The sequence below is a fragment of the Miniopterus natalensis genome, chromosome 11 (genome assembly GCF_054644295.1).
Source record: "Miniopterus natalensis isolate mMinNat1 chromosome 11, mMinNat1.hap1, whole genome shotgun sequence".
In the NCBI taxonomy this organism is placed as follows: Eukaryota; Metazoa; Chordata; class Mammalia; order Chiroptera; family Miniopteridae; genus Miniopterus; species Miniopterus natalensis.
Genome location: NC_142091.1, coordinates 72620785 through 72636425, shown reverse-complemented (window position 1 = coordinate 72636425; position 15641 = coordinate 72620785). Strand labels below are relative to the sequence as shown.

The window sequence follows — 15641 nt, the reverse complement described above, 5'->3', positions numbered from 1 at the left end:
GAAGAGGGTTAGGGAGGAGTGGGCAGGGCCTCTGGGGTTTAAACCCCACCCCCCACCCCCCACCCCGAGCCCAGACCCCACCTTTTAAGCAAAGGCTGAGCCCAGATTCAGGCGCCACCCACTGCTGGCTGCCCAGACCCCACCCCCCTTCCACCACTCTGGGATATCCATGCAAACACAACTGGCCTCTCCCCTGAAGAAAGCCTGTTGCTGCCCTGTGCCAGGCAAGGAAGCCAATGGCCACAGACCCCACTGGCAGAGGACTCAGGGCTTCAGGTGACCCTGGCGCCTCAAGGCTCTGGATGCAGCCAATACACACAGCGCAGACTCAAGCGATTACTTCCCAGCTTTATTCTCATGTCCAGCTAAGGCTCAGACATAGGCCCAGGTCAAGGTCCCTGGACAACGGTCCTTAGCTCCCGCCTAGATCGGGTAGGGGGCTCTCTTGTCCACTCCCGCCTGCTTCCTTCATCTGGGGGGTCCCCCAGAAACCTCCTCCTCAGCGAAGGCCGCATGGCAAAGCCAGAGCCCTGGGAAGGAGCTGCTCGTGGGGGCCCGCTATCCCCCCTGCTCACATGCTTATCCCTACTCCATCTCAGGGCCCCCGTGCCGGCCATGGAGGACCCAGGGGCCCAGGCCTCCTTGTCCGAGGACCTGCCCCGGAGGCTCTGGCTCCCCAAATTCTTGGGCTGCCTGGGGCCCCCGCTAGGACTCCAGCGGCGAGAAGACTGCACTGCCAAACTCCCAGTCCTTGCGGTGTCACTGGCTGAGGGAAGGGGAGAGAGGATGTTTCTCCGGTTCCTGCACCTCGAGGCCTGGAGGGAAAGGCTCAGCTCAGGCCCACTCCCTCGGGGGACTCTCAGCATTGGACGTGGTCCACAGGGCCCTACATCTCCTGCCCACCCTCCACCCCTCTAACCTGCTCTCAGGTATCCCCCTCTCATCCCAGCTGCACCAGCCACCTTGCCAGGCCTCCAAAATGCCAGGCCTTTGCTTCCGCTGTTCCCTCTGCCTGGAATGCTGTTCCCCAGATATGTCAACACAACCAACTCTCACCTCCCAGTCTTTGCTCCAATTTCACCTCCCCTCTGCGGTCTACCTTGAGCACCCCCAATTAAAACTACAACCCACCCACCCAGTGCTTCTGACCTCCCTCACCCTACTTTCCTTTTTCCCCTGAACATTACCACCTCCTAATATTCCAGGAGGTCTGAGCTGCGATGTGCTTGAGTGTAAAATACCAGTGGACTTGAAAGACTTCATATGAAAAATAATATATCTTGTTAATGATTTTTTACATTGACTACATGTTAAAATGCTAATAATTCAGGCTTATTGAGTTAAATAAAATGTTATCAAAATTAAGTTTACCTGTCTTTTTTTACTTTTTCTGATGGGACTACCGGAAAATTTTAAATTATACCTGCAACTCACATCATATTTCTACTGGGCTATTGTAGATCATTATTATTTTTGTGCATATTGTTTACTGTCTGCCTCCTACACCAGAATGTTCCCCATGTATCCCCTGCTAGACATCACCTGGCACTTAGTAAAGGCTCATTGTCCAGCGAGTGAAAGGATGAATGAGCGCCGCAAGGGCCACACACAGGGCAAACACCCGACTCACCCTCGTGGCTGGTGTCTGCTTCATGTTCCGCCAGGGTCTCAACGGAGCCGTCCCATCCCACGCCAGGGCCTGGAGGGACACAAGGCAGCTACTGGGCCACAGGGACCAGGAAAGAGGCGGGCAGGGCTTGTGGGAAGACAGGAGACAGAAGGGAAACTTCCTCTCCCAAGGAGCTGGTGGGTCCACAGGGAGCTGGGGCTAATGGAAGCAGAGACCCTTGTCCCTTACCTTTGCCATGGGAGCTGGGTGCACCCAGGGGGCCCGGACGGCGCTGTCGGAATCGCTGCCGGGGGGTGTCCCCGGGGCTGAATGACTCCGAGCTTCGCCCCACTGGGAATCTGGAGCTGAGTTTCCGCCGCTGCCTGCCCGCCAGAGTCTCATCCCGCAGGGAGAGGGAGCTCTGGGCCCGGCGCATGGGTGCCGGTGAAGGGGACCCTGCAAGAGGCACGGGCATGGAGTATCAGAGTAGTGCAAGGAGGGGCTGAGCAGAGCGGAGGAGCAGCAGGGCAAAGCTGCACAGGGGCAAAGAGAGGAGGTTGCAGAGGTGGGAGGGTCTGGGAGAATGAGGGTGGTGACAGGAGGCTGGACCCTGAGCTGGCTCTGACACTAACTCACTCTGTGACCTTGAGCAAGGCGCTTCCCCTCCCTGGGCCTCGGTTTCCTCGTCTGCTGACTGGAATAAATGACCTCTCACTAAAGTCCCCTGCTGCTCCAAGGTCCTAGGCACCACTGTGGATGGGTAGGACTGGGTGGGTGGCGGCGCAGGCAGGAGGGCGGTGCCAGATGAGAGGGACACAGCGGGGATGCAGAGCAAAGCACCACTGAAAGCATCTGGGGGGCAGGGAGCAGTAGGGAAGGCCATCGGGGAACATGTATGAGCCACACAGGAAGGAAGAGACCAGAGACGTTAGGGTGGGGAATAAAGGACATGGGGTAGGGACCATCCCGGTCACCTGGCCCCCAGACCCACCTGTCCCATCCGCCTCCCTGCCCTCGGAGAGCTCCATCTCTGGGGGGCCCCCCAGGCTCTCGGTGCTGCCAGCCCCAACGGCCCACAGGCGTGGCCCCCCATGGAGGCCCCCCTCCCGCCGGGGTCGCATCAGCCTCTTCACCTTGTCTGCCAGCCAGCTGCCCTTCCTGGGAGCAAGAGGGCACAAGAGGGAGTAAGGCCACAGAGGAAGGGGACAAGAGGGCCATGTTGGGGATGCGAAGGCCAGGGAAAAACCCTCACTGGGCCTGGACCTGAGTTGGGCCAGAGGGAGGACCCCAGCCTAAGGGGTGAAGGAGCCACTCACTTGGTCCGGGGCAGGGGCCCAGGCTCCAGCACGCGGTACTGGTCCATGATCTTCTCCACCAGCTTCTGCTTCTCACGGCGCAGGGCGTTGAGCTGGTCCCTGGGGGACGGAGAGAATGGGAGGGACGAGGCAGCATGAGGCCTGGGCAGGAGCAAGGCTTGGGTTTAAGCAGGTACAGCCCTGCCAGTTGCTAGCACACTGACTCACTCCTGTGTGGGGTGACAAACTGCCACTGCCCCAAACCCCTGGGGGTCAGCCCCAGCCCTTTTCCCAGGACCTCCCAGGGCATCTCCCCTAAACAACCAAAGGGCTCTCCGGGACCGGCTCCAGCTCCCGCAGCCCGCTCACAGGTACTCTCGCTGCTCGCGGTGCAGGTGGTCCCGGCTCTCGAGGCTGCGCTCCAGGAGCTCCCGGTTCTCCCGGCTCAGGGCCTGCACCTCGGCCAGCAGCTGCCGGTTCTCCTCTTCCTGGGCGCTCCGCAGCTCTGTCAAGAGCTGTAGGGGGCAAGCAGCAGGACAGGAGGGCCTGATGGGGCTCAGGGTGGCTACTTCCACGCCCTTCCCCCTGTCCTCGTTCCCAGCCCCCCCCAACCCCACTAGGGCCACCCCAACCCTCACACCCCACACCTCGCACTGCGTGGTCAGCCGGCAGGCACTCAGGTCCAGCTGCTGGTTGGACTCGCGCAGCTGCTGGCTCTGCATCTCCAGCTGTGCCCGCTCCAGCTCCAGTCGCGCCAGCCGGCCCCGCAGCTCCCCACGTTCACCCTGCAGCTCACCCCGCTCCCGGGACACCTCTGCCAGCAGCTTCTGAGCCCTGTGGAGGCAAGGACAGCTGCTCTCTGAGGGAACTCACCCCCCAGCCTCCTCATGAGGATTCGAGGAGCTGTGTTAGGTAGGAGCAAAGCAGGACCCCACAGGGACAGTGAGTCACCACCAACTCACTTCAGAGAGGGAAACACTGAGAACTGGCCCAAGAGGGGCCGGGCTGCGCCAGGGCTGGTACCTGTCGTGCTCGCTCTGTAGCCTCCGCAGCTCCTCCTCCAGGTCCCGCTGCCGATGTCCATCTTGCATCAGGCGCTCACGCTCTGCCAGCAGAGCCAACTCCTGCGCCTCCACGTTGGCCTTCTGGGCCTGCAGCTGCTCGTGCCTGGGATGGACAAGGGCTGAGAGGGCTGCAGGGACCTGGGGTCAGGGCAAGCAGGCAGCTGGACTGTCTGAGCCTGGAGGTCTGCCGTCTCCTAAGCACAGGCCACGGCAAAGCCACCGGGCAGAATGCACCAGGTGCTCACCACTCCCAGTGAGGGCACAGCAGTGGAGGTGGGGCCCTAGGCGGTGCTTCCCTCAGGGAGAGAGGAGCTGGGTGTTTGGGGGAGACTCACCGGCCCTGCAGCTCTCGGTGGGCAAGCTCCAGTGACCGCATGTTGGCCTTGAGGTCTCGGTGCCGGGCCAGCAGCCCCTCTAGCTCAGCCTCCTGCCGCCGCTGTAGCTGGGCCAGGGCCTCATGGTCCCGCAGCAGGGCCTGCTGCTGCCCGCGGGTTTCCTCCTGGGACCGACGCGCTGCCCGCACCTCCTCCTCCAACACCCCCAGCTTCCTGTGCAGCTCCTGGCCCTGCATCTCCAGCACAGACTTATCGGCCTAGGGCAGAGGAGGGAGCAGGGGTCACGGGGTGGAACCCCCGGCCAGAAGGGGAGTAAGGGAAAGGGCAGGGCAGAGGACAGGGAGTGAAAGCTGTGAGGAGGCAGAGGGCTGGGGTAGGGGCAGAATGGAGCCAGAGGCAGAGGCAAATGGGCAAGGGGAGAGGAGAGGCTCGTGGCCTGTGCCAGGCCATGGAAGGGAGGGCAAGAGGCACAAGGCAGAGATGTGACAGATGGGGCTGGGGTGGGCCTGGAAAGTGGTAGGAACTAATGGTTGGCTGCGGAGAAGAGGGCTGGAGACCGAGAAACATGGACACAGGTGTGGGGGTGGGAAGCAGGTAGAACAGGGAAGTGGAAGTGGGCAGGGGTAAGAAGGAGGGGTGCAGAACAAGGTGGCTGGGGTCAGGGGCACAGGCACATGTGACTAGGGAACAGGGAGAGACAGCTGGCTGGGAGCTGAGGCAGGGAAAAGGGGCAGGAAGCAATATAAGGGCAGGGGGTAGTGGTAAGTGGGCAAGGATTGGGTGGGGGACAGGGCACCCAGCCGCCACCTACCTGCAGGCGACTGCTGTGCTCCTGTGCCTGCTGACTCTGCAGCAGCAGCTCCTGGGCACGCCCCTGCAGGCTTCCCAGCTGCCCCTCCAAGAGCTGCAGCTGCCCTTGCAGAGCTGCCTTCTCAGCCACCAGTGTTGCATTCTGCTCAGCAGGGAGGGGAGTTAGTGGCCAGGCCACTTTCCCCCCACAACCTCTGTGCCCACCACCGTTTACCACTCACACTGCGCTCCACCTCAATGAGCCGCCCGTCCTGGGCCTCCATGATCTTGGGCTCAGTGTGCTCCTTGGGCTCCAGCCCCACAGGGCCCTGGCGCAGCTGCAAGGAGAGGCCCTGGGAGGTCACGCCGGGAAGCAGCAGTGCTTGGGAGATGGCACAGGGACCTGAACAGTGGACCCTTACCCCACAACCCTGCACTCCTGGCTCCCGCAGCTCCATCACTCTTCATTCTGCCCTTGTCGCCTTCTCTTGGTTGCAGCAGGTGACTTGGCCCTGCTGCTCCTCCTGTACATCCTACTCTTCCTCTGGGTCCCAGTTGCAACATCACTTTCTCCAGAAAGCCTCCCCTGACCAACTGCACAGTTGCCAACGAAGCAGTCTGCTGGGTGCCCACTGGCCCCTGGCACTATGTGATGGTCGCCTGTTTTCTTGCCTCTGTCCCTGAGTATGGCAGCTTGGTACTGGGTTCCATCACACCCCAGTGCTGAGCACTGAGCCCATATGCTACAGGGGCATCAGAAATAACGACTGACTTATGACAATGACAACAATAATTGAGCTCACTAGGAGGGGTGGGGGTCCCAAGCAAGAAAGACATAGCAGTCACCTCAAAACAAAGCCATCAGGTTCTGTCCATTTAAGAAATTAGGTGACAAGGCCCCCAGAAGACCACCCAGTATCGGCAGAGTCAGCCTCACTCTCAGTACAGTGCCCCTTCCAATAGGCCCCAAAAGGAGTTACAAGGTGAGCAACTGGCCAAGAATTGAGGAACAAGACCAGAGGGGGCATTGGAGGGATGGGAGCCCATGCACCCTTGCACATCTGCATGGAAAATGGAGGGAGAGATGGGATGAGCCCCCCCTCTCCTGCTCCCAGGGCCTAAGCCTCACCTGTAACAGCTCCTCTTCTAGCTGCAGGGCCCTTGTCTTAAGCTTCATCAGCGCCTCCTCCTTGCTGGTGGCCATAGCCTGCAGCTCAGTTGTCATCCGCTGCTCCAGGCTCTGGTACCTGCAAGAAGGAGCCTTGGCATCTACCCCTCCTCAGGTCTCTGCCTGACACTCTCTGGCCCTCAGGCAACGCCCCCACCTCTGGTGCTGAAACTCTTGCTCCCGCAGAAATTCCTGGCGCTCCAGAGTCGCCTGCTCCAACTCATTCTGTAGACGCTCCAGCCGGGCCCCCAGCTCCTGGCCCCGCACCACAGCCTTCTCTAGCTCCTAAGGGTAGACAGAGCAGGCTCAGGGCCAGAAGAACAGACCATCACCATCACGCAGGGGAGGGACAGAGACAGATGCCTGAGAGTCAGGAGACCTGGTTTTCTGTCCTTGCTCTGTCACCCTAGACAAACATCTGTAACTCTTTGGGCCTCCTCTCTCAGATCTGTAAAATGGGAGCAAAGCCTGGTCACCGGACAGAGTGGGTATGAAAGAACTGGGGATTGTAAGCCTGGCAGGAGTCAGAGTCACCTCTCTGAGTCCATGGTTCCTGATGTGCCTAGTGACAGCTGGACGTGCCCTACGTGCTGGGGCCACACTAGCCATGTAAAGGAAAGAGGGGCTCAGCGGAAGCAGGTCTGGAGAGCGCCCTCAGCCACAGGGAGGCCACAGAAGACAGGAACTTGGTGAACACCAGGCCTAACCACAGTGGGGACTGGGGGTGGGGGGGACAGAGATGCTAGGGCCCAGCGGCCTCTGGCAGTTGGACCACACCATTGCAGAATGGCGCAGGAGGCCCAATTTAAGGTGTGGGCCCCCAGAGGGAGGTAAACCAAACAATTCTGAGGTGTGGGGGCCCTGGCAGGATAAAACCACAGGGAAGGGCCAACTCCGGCCAAGCAGCTTGTCAAATCCTCCCTCTGGAAACCAATTCTACAGGCTTTGCTCTGATTTTCCTGGCTTAGCAACCCCCCACCCTTCAGATCTCCCCCCAGGATCAATGAACTTCCAGACACCCGTGCCCACTGCCTCTCACTGAAAACTACAAGTCCCATGATGCCCTGCTGCTGGTAGGCAAGGGCTGAGGGTAAGAAGAGTGATGCAATGAAGGAGACCAGAACTGGGCCCAGAACCCTGCCCTGCCCTCCTCCAGGCCCTGACCACAGCCATCGGTGCTCCCTCCCTGCACCTCCTGCCCTCCATCCAGCTCAGGAGGCCCATGTGGACAACTTCCTTGGCCTCAGGTTCCCTGATCTCTCCCCCTGGCTGGTCACCTCCCCCTGCGCCACAGCCACTTGTCACCAGGAAGTACTCTGACCAGGAAATCTCACAAAGTTGCCCACGTTGTCCTCAGCCTCTTTCACCCACTCAGTCCTCAGAGCTGGCCCTTTGAGCAGCCAGCCCAGCCTCGCCTTCACGGCCCACCTGCTGGCATCTCCTCTCCACAGCTGCCCCAAGCTCTCTCCATTCGTTATCCCACAGCAGCCTGGGAGGCAGGTCGTTTTTATTCCAGTTTTACAGGTGAGTAAACCAAGACTCAGAGAGGTTAAGTAATTTGCCACAAGCCACACAGCTGATAAGTAGGGGATTCGGGCTATAACCCAGGTCTGCACGACAGCATCTGTTACATCCTACCCAGTGGACCCCAGAGACAGCCTCTCAGTTTTACCCTCTTACCCGAACCCCCAATTGCCACATTCCCCAGGCCCGTCATGCATAATACCCAACCCTAGGTCAACCTAACAGTGTGGTCCCCACTCCTCTGTACTGGACGAGGTCTCAGAGCCAATTAGCCCTCCTTTCTGAACCTCGGTGTCCTCGTCAGTACAACAGGGATGAAACCAAACTGCTCAGGCACAAGATTCAATTCCTGTCTGTGGCACACCCTCCCACAGCACTGGTCCCTGCTGACCCGAACACCCTTTCCACTGCCTCACTGCCTCCTCCCATTCCCCTGAGGGGCCTTTCCACACACAGCCCTGACCACTCCACTCCAGTGGCTCCCACTGCCTTCACGAAAAAAGCCACAACTCCTTTCCGTGGAAGGAAGATGAAGCCCTGTCCAACAGGAACCCTGCTAAATGAATTCTCACCTCCCTCCACTCCCCACTTCACGCTCCACCCATACAAACTCCCACCTGAACCTCCTCCATGCTCACTGCCATTCTCACCCCTCCTCCAGGAAGCCTTCCCTCATGTGTCCCAGCCTTGAGTCCTACATGCTTCCTGAACCCCCACGGCTCCCTGCACAGTCCTGTTTCCACCCCAGACTGGGAGCACTTCTCCGAGTCTGGGCATGCTGGCTGCCTGGTGCAGGGCCTAGTGCCAAGGAGACACCCACAAACATGCCAGAATGAATGAATAAAGGTGTTTCCCGGCCTCCTCTCTCTTCCATCTCCTCTCTCAGTCAAGCCAGACTCACCTGCCACCTGAACCATAAGGCACTGCCTCCTAATTGTTCCAGGCCCTTGCACACCAAAGTGACCCTCCTCAAACCCAGACTCACACAGGTCACCACACCCCTGGGTGGCTCTCCCTGACTGAGGATGGAATACGAACACCTGAAAAGCTAGCCCAACACACCTCTCGGGCCCCTATCCCCCCCCTTCCTCTTGGGCTCCTAAAAATCTTTGATACCTTCAAGTCTTTGCACAGGCTGTTCCCTTGGGATGAAATGCCCTTCCCCATCTGGTGAAATCTTGACCATTCCCCAGAACCCTCCCCAAAGCCTCCTTGCCCCAACTCTGTCATTATCAGCTCCCTCTCCCGCAGGCTCCCACAGCACTTTGCTCTTCATAACCAATGTGTCTCGACCAGCATGAACTAGGCTCTTGCACCACCACCTTCTCTGGTCTTCCAGAAGACCACAGCTACGAAGAGTACCCCCATTTTACAAAAGGAGGCACTGGGGTGCAGGTGAGCGACTGCTGTAGTCAGAGAGCCAGGATTTGCACCCAGGCACTCTGGCTCCCTGCCCACACTCTTATCACCTCCGCAGCCACCCCATCAAAGGTAGGGGACATCTGCTCCTTTCCCAAGCCAGGCATACCTTTGGAAGGCAGAAATGGACTTCGTCTTTTTATCTTCAGTCCCAGCTCAATGCTGGGCTCAGTGGCTGCTGATGGAATGAATAAGCCAAAACTCCAGCCACTGGCCTGGAACCCCATTTCCTGACCCCAAACAAACGTAAGCACCCACATACCTCTTTGAGGGCCTGCCTCTCCCGTCGTTCCCTCTCGGCCTCCTCTACGTGCTGGCGGCTCTCGCTCTCCAGTACTTGCAGCCGCTCCTCTGCGGCCTCAGCCCGGGCCCGGAGCCTGGGTCCCTCGCGCTCCCACTGCCTTCGCTCTCGGCCTGTTGCCGCCAGTGCCTCTGCCAGTGCCTCCCGCTCCCGCGATGCAGCCTCCAGCTCCTGCCTGGCTGCCTCCACGGCCTCCCGCAGTCGGGCCTGCTCCTGAACCTGGGCCTCTGCCTCCCGGTGGGCCTCAGCCTCTGCCCTCCGAGCCTGAGCCAGCTCCTCATACAGGCGAGCAGCCTCCGCTCCTCGGGCCTCCAGCCTCCAAGCCTGGACCTCCAGCTCAGCTCGAAGGGCTTCAGCCTCTCTCCTCAGCAGAGCCACCTCCTCTCTGAGAGCCTCCTGCTCTGGGTAACCACTGGTCAAGATGTCCCCTGGGATTGATCCCTCCAATGCCTGGGCCTCAGGAGCCATTTCCGGCTTCTGGGCTGGGTCCCTGATCATCCCCTCCAGCCTCAGTTCCTGCTTTCTGGCCTCCATTTGTTCCTTGGGTAGGTCCAGCCTCTTGCCTAGGGACTCCTGCTCCTCCAACTGCACATAGAGGCTGGGTTTTGTGGGTCCGGGCTTGCTCTCAGGGACCTCCTGTCTTAGGCCCTGGGCCTTGGGCACTGACTCCCCAGTCTCTCCTCCCAACAATAGCTGGGCCTGAATTTTGATCTCAGGACCCTGAGGTGGGGCCACAGAGGCAGAGTTCTGGAGAGGGGCTCCATGGCCAGCCTTCTTCAGGGACTCCTGTGTCTCTACAGCAGGATCTGACTCTTGGGGCATCAAGTCCGAGGTCTGGGGGGCCATGGGAGCCGTCTGAAGGGGCCTTTCCATCACTTGAGGGTCTGACTCAGATGTCTGGGGACACTCAACTAACCCCTCCAGGGTGGATTCTGATGCTGGGGAAGCCAAGTCCAAGACCTGGGGGTCTTCATCACAGGTTTGGCCAACCAAGCCCTGGGGGCCATGGTCTGAGGTCAGGCGAGTCTGGGGAGCTGCAGCCAGCTCTGGAACCACAGAGTCCTCACTCTGCTCCTCCAGCAGGGGGAGCTGAGGGCACATGAGAGGGATGGTCAAGCCCAGAGGAGGCCACCAGGAAGGACCTACTAGGATGGTTGGGGAAGGGGACTCACCTGGCCACCTGGCTGCCCCTGTAACACCTGTAGCAGGGCTTGAAGCTCCTGATTCTCCCGCTCCAGGCTCTGTAGCCGCCTCGCCTCTGCCTCCCTCACTTCATCATGTATCGAGGGGGCCGCTCCTGGCAGGGGTGCTGGGGTGTGTGAGATGAGGTGAGGATCCCTCCCCACCCTTGGTCCTGCCACACTCCCTGGCTCCTCACCTAAACCCCTACACCCCCAGAGACCTGGGGGAAGGGGGGGAAGTCAGAAACCATCCCTACCACAGCTGCAGAAAGACACAGGCAGCCCTCCAGCCCCAGTTCCTCCACTGAGGCACCACTCACCCTCCCCAGGAGAGCCCGGGAGTGGCTCCAGGCTCCGCTGAAGCTCCAGCTCCAGCTCCACGTTCTCCTCTGCCAGCTGGTCCACCTGATGCCGCAGAGAGTCTAGCTCCTGGCCGGGAGGGAAGGGTCAGACAAGCCCTCCCCACCATAACCAGGCCAAGTGTGTGGGCTAGAGGATCACTAAGGAAAACTAGGAGTTGGGGTCATAGGGATCACTAGGGAACCCTGGGGGACCATGGGGGTCACTCTGGCAAGCTCACCGCGTGAGCCTCGCCCAGCCGGGTCCGCAGAAGCAGGTTCTCACGCTGGGTCTCATGCAGCCGAGCACAACGCTCTTGAGCGGCCTCCAGCTGCTCCTCCAGCAGGGCCTTCGAGGCCTCCAGAGTCCCAGAGAGCGCCCGCTCCTCCTTGGGGGAAGGAGGGTCAGAGAGCCAGTGGTTGGATGCTCCTCTCCTCCCCACCTGACCCCCACACCCATGGGGCTCTCTAGGCCCCACCTCTCCCCTCCTTCACTCAGTCCTCTGCAGGCTCTCTCCAGGTACCACTTCCCTAGCACCTGGCCCCACTCTTCCCCCCAGAAGCTGCCTTCCAAGGTTGCATCCCTCTGGGCCCTATTTATCAGCTCCCCTAGCTAGGGACTCTCTCCAGACACCACCGCCCCTACAGTCCGCCCCGCCCTCCCTCCCAGGACCTACTCTTACCCTCAACCCCCACCTTTCCCCTCCGTCTGCCCCACCGTCCAGAGGGCCTTTACCCATTTCTCAGAGCCACGGCTGTACCCTCGGTAAAGCCTGAATCTCTCTTCTCCGGGCCCAAATTCGCCCCTCCTCAGGCCCTACCCTCCCCCCGGCAGGCCCCGCCCCAGACCCCTCCCCTCCACAAGCCCCGCCCCCCAGGCCCGGCTCGGCCTCACCTCCAGCTGGCCCTTGCAGGCCTCGGCCGCCTGCAGCCGCTCGCGGCAGCGCCGCAGCTCCTCCTGCAGGCGGGGCAGGCGGCCCGCCCGCTCCCGCAGCGCCTCCGCCTCCTCTCGGTAGAGCTCGGCCCGCTTGGCCTGTCCCGACAGCGCCTGGGCCTGGGCCAGATGGAGCGGAGCTGGGACAGGCCAGCCGCAGCCACAGGGACTGGGGACGCGAAGGAGCCCGGGCACAGGGAGGCAATGGGACGCGCGCGGTGCGGGGGAAAGGTTAGGAACTACTGCGCTGGTGGGAAGCATCTGAACGCACCTCCTGGCGGAGCCTTCGAATTTCCGCCTCTAGGCCCTGCACCTCCTCCTGGGAGTCTAGCAGCAGCTCGGCCTTCTCCTCCCTGGAGGAAAGAGACGCTGGAGGGGTCTGGGGACCAGCAACCCGCAGCCCTTCCCAGGCCTGGTCCCACCCATACCACGGGGCTGGGCCCCATCTAGCCCTAATCTGCCCTCTCCCTGCTGCGCTCACAGCTCCTGGCGCAGGCGCCGCAACTGGGCCTTGGTGTTGGCCAGCTGCAGGGCCAGGTGGTTGGAGGGGCCCTCCAGGGGAGTCCTAGCAGGAGCCTCCGGCAACAGAGGGGCTGGTTCTCGCTCCAGCAGCAGTTCAGCCAGCCGCTGTGGAAGATCAGGGGTCAGGGGTCAGGGGTCAGAAGTAAACTAGGCCTCCCACATCTTCCCCAAGCACCACAAGCTGAATTTGGCTCTTGCAGCCCCAAGACCCCCAACCCCACACCTGGGCCTCAGCACCTATCTCCCCCACATATGGGGTCCCTGTGGTCCTCCCATTCCTACATCTGGCCCTCTGTACCCCTGTTGCCCTATACCTGGGCCCCCATATCACGCTCCCGTGCCAGTCTCAGTAATGTCCCCCTCAGGGTCCGGGACAGCATCTCCAGCTCTGGAGGTGTCAGCTCCCCAAGCTCCGGCCCAGCCAGTGCCAGCACTATGCCCGCCCCAGGCTGGGTCACCTGGGTGAGTAGAGAAAGCAGTTCAGCCTAAGAAGTCAGGGGCAGGGTGTCCCCAGATAGTGTCAGTCCAAAGCCGTACCTCCTGGATGGCAGCAGCCAGCTCACTCTGGACCTCCAGGCTGAGGCCCTGGATGTGCCGGATGAAGAGTTCCCGGTGCTCACACTGTAGGGGAACAAGTTGGGGAGGCTGGCACAGGAGTGTCCCACCTCTGCAGCCAAAGCTGGACCCTGCCCTTTCCCCTCCCTCTCACCTGCACCGATGCTCCCAGCAACAGCCGAAGGATGCCTTCCAGCTCCTCCATGGCCTCCTCTGCAGGGCACAAGCACAGGGGGTTAACAGGTGGCGGGAGGGTAGACGCAGGAAGGGGTGGTGGGAGAGAGTACCTGAGAAGGGGTCAAACCCCAGTGTCTGGAGGTCAGGGGGTGGTGACAGGATCAGCAGCTGCAGCTCCTCCTGGGGGGGAAGGGGGAGGAGATAATGAGATGGACCTTCCTGCAAAGAGCCCCCAACTCAGCCTCCCCTCCCAAGCCCTCACCTGGTAGAAGTCCCTCAGTCGGCCCCACAGGAGGTTCAGGTTCCGCACCCGACGGGCTGCGGGACTGTCATGGCCCCTGATTATCCGTAGGCCCCCTCGGGAACTAGGAGCACTGTGGACACAGGGGGCATTGGTTGGAAAGGTATCAAGGACCCACCTCCCCTCAACCAGGCTCCGCCCCCAGACCTCAGGCTCTGCCCAGCAGCCTGTCCCACCCCTCCCCTCAGCTCCTAGGCTGGCCCCCATGCCCCTTACATGATGCCCAGCACCCGGAGGAGCAGGGCCCCATCGCTGAGTCGCAAGAACCTCTTCTCGGAACAGAGGGGCCCCTCTCCCTCCTCCTCTTCCCCCTCTGGCTCCTCCGCCTCTCCCACCAGCCCAGCCAGTCCCAGCGCCTGTGGGAAGCAGAGACAGGTCAGCCGGCCCAGGAGAGAGCCCCCCCAGGAGAGTGAACCCCGAGCCCCTTTGACCTGCCCCCTGAGCCCACACGGCCCCCTCCTCACCAAATCCTTGAATGTCTCTGTGCCCACAGGTCTGGACCCCTTTTCCCGCCTCACATTTAAGCCCACCCCCCTCAGACCCCATCTCTGCCCCATCCTCCCCCCACCCCTACACCAGCCCCTCGCCGCTGCTCACTTCCCCTCCCCAACCCCTTCCACCTGCTGCCTCACCCAGGTGGCCAGGCTCCCACCCAGGAAGTCTCTGAGTCTGGGTCCCTTGCCCCCGTCCATGACGGGCCAGGGTGTTGGTCTCGCTGTGGCAGCTACACCTGCCCTGAGAGGAAGAGGAAGTCCCCGGGGGGGATCCCGGGCCCAGCCACAGACACCCTGTACAGCTTCCTCCTTCCGGGTGCAGGCGCCTGTGCACCCCCAGAGCCCTTCCTCTGCCCCCACTTGGCCAAGCTGCACCCTCCCAGCATCTCCTCAGGGACTGAGACTAACAGGCGAAGGTGAAGCCCCCCAGGAGCAAGGCCCACAGCACTCGTGGCTGGATGGCAATGGCAGGTGAGTTCTCCCCTCTCTGGGCCTCTGTTTCCCAACTTGAAACCTGAGAGGGTGACCTCAGCCTTGCACCTTCCAGAGCCTCTGAGGGGCCTCCCAGCCTTACGGGGTGAGTCTGGGTGCCCACACCTCGTCTTCTCATCTGCTGGCTTCCCTTCCTTTTGATGTTTCTCCAAGTTACCCAAACTGTCGCCCAACCTGCGAAGCCTGGCTCAGAGGCCGCCTCCCCCAGCAAGACCCCTCTGAAGCCCACCCCCATATTCTATGCACACTGGACTGAGACAGGATGTCTGGACCATGGGCAAGTGACCTCACAGGCCTCAGTTTCCGTTTGTAAAATAAGTGTGTGGGACTTCTGAGGGGAGCAGTTCAGTGCAGAGGACAGCAGCATTCGTCTCTTAGACAAAAGGGCCAGGACCTCTCCATTCCGCCACTGCTCGCTACAGGGCCTCACTCTTTCATTCGCCAGTGCTGGGGAGAGAGCTACCCCCAAATCACACACACTCAGAGTGTAACATTGCAGCGATACTAGGGGCATAGATGGGGAAGGGATTTGACTTCGGGAAAGGCATCCAGAGGGGGCTCAAAAAAATTAAAATAAATAAACAAAAAAAACTAAATGTTTTTTTAAAGTGGAGCCCTGGTCAATGTGGCTCAGTTGGTTGAGCGTCAGCCCATGCACTAAAAGGTCACTGGTTCGAGTCCTGGTCAGGGCACAGACCCAGGTTGTGGGTTCTATCCCTGGTTAGGGTGCACGCAGGAGGCAACCAATTGATGTTTCTCTCTCACATCAATGTTTCTCTCTCTCTCTCTCCCTCTCCCTTCTTCTCTCTCTTAAAATCAATAAAAACTTTTTTTTTTAAATAGTGGAGCTGAGATCAGTGATGATTGGGTTAACTGGGCAAAGTGGGGAGTGAGGAAGGGCATTCCAGGCAGCGGGAACAGTGTACAGTGGCTCTGTGGCAGCTGGAAATATGGCCGGTATAAAGTTTAGAAATTATTCATGTTTTGCCCATTCCAAGACTTTATTTCTCATATTTATCTCTGAAGTCAGGTTACATGTAGGGTTGCTGTCTGGCTGGCAGCAGATCTGCACGTGCCCACCCTTCCAAAGCATTTAACTCTGCAGAAAGGGCGTCGGCAGCTTGGGGAGAAACCCAGAGGCAA

At 60.5% G+C, this 15641-nt stretch overlaps 1 protein-coding gene across 2 annotated transcripts; it reads right to left on the bottom strand.

Moving 5' to 3' along the window:
- Nucleotides 1–665: 665 nt before the first annotated feature.
- Nucleotides 666–14204, bottom strand: CCDC88B (coiled-coil and HOOK domain protein 88B). 2 transcript variants are annotated; one of them, XM_087822409.1, is made up of 28 exons: nt 14145–14204; nt 13729–13868; nt 13474–13585; nt 13322–13391; nt 13189–13247; nt 13017–13100; nt 12794–12937; nt 12439–12584; nt 12229–12310; nt 11919–12077; nt 11266–11412; nt 11006–11114; nt 10677–10813; nt 9466–10593; nt 6418–6545; nt 6222–6339; nt 5335–5430; nt 5115–5255; nt 4304–4560; nt 3928–4071; nt 3552–3738; nt 3274–3419; nt 2926–3024; nt 2601–2767; nt 2246–2359; nt 1859–2065; nt 1622–1699; nt 666–815 (listed from the first exon to the last, which is right to left on the bottom strand). In XM_087822409.1, the coding sequence occupies exons 1-28, from the start codon at nt 14202–14204 to the stop codon at nt 760–762; spliced, it is 4515 nt and encodes a 1504-aa protein (XP_087678535.1). In that variant the 3' UTR covers nt 666–759. The 2 variants fall into 2 exon arrangements, with proteins under 2 accessions (XP_087678535.1, XP_087678536.1); XM_087822410.1 differs by lacking the exon at nt 2246–2359 and having other exon boundaries at nt 1631–1699.
- Nucleotides 14205–15641: the final 1437 nt, after the last annotated feature.

Coding starts and splice junctions, on each gene's coding strand:
- CCDC88B (XM_087822409.1), bottom strand. CDS start 14,204: ATGGACGGGGGCAAGGGACCCAGACTCAGAGACTTCCTGGGTGGGAGC. Junction 11,115..11,265: donor GGCTGGGCGAGGCTCACGCG/GTGAGCTTGCCA, acceptor CCTCCCGGCCAG/GAGCTAGACTCTCTGCGGCA. Junction 4,561..5,114: donor AGCACAGCAGTCGCCTGCAG/GTAGGTGGCGGC, acceptor CCTCTGCCCTAG/GCCGATAAGTCTGTGCTGGA.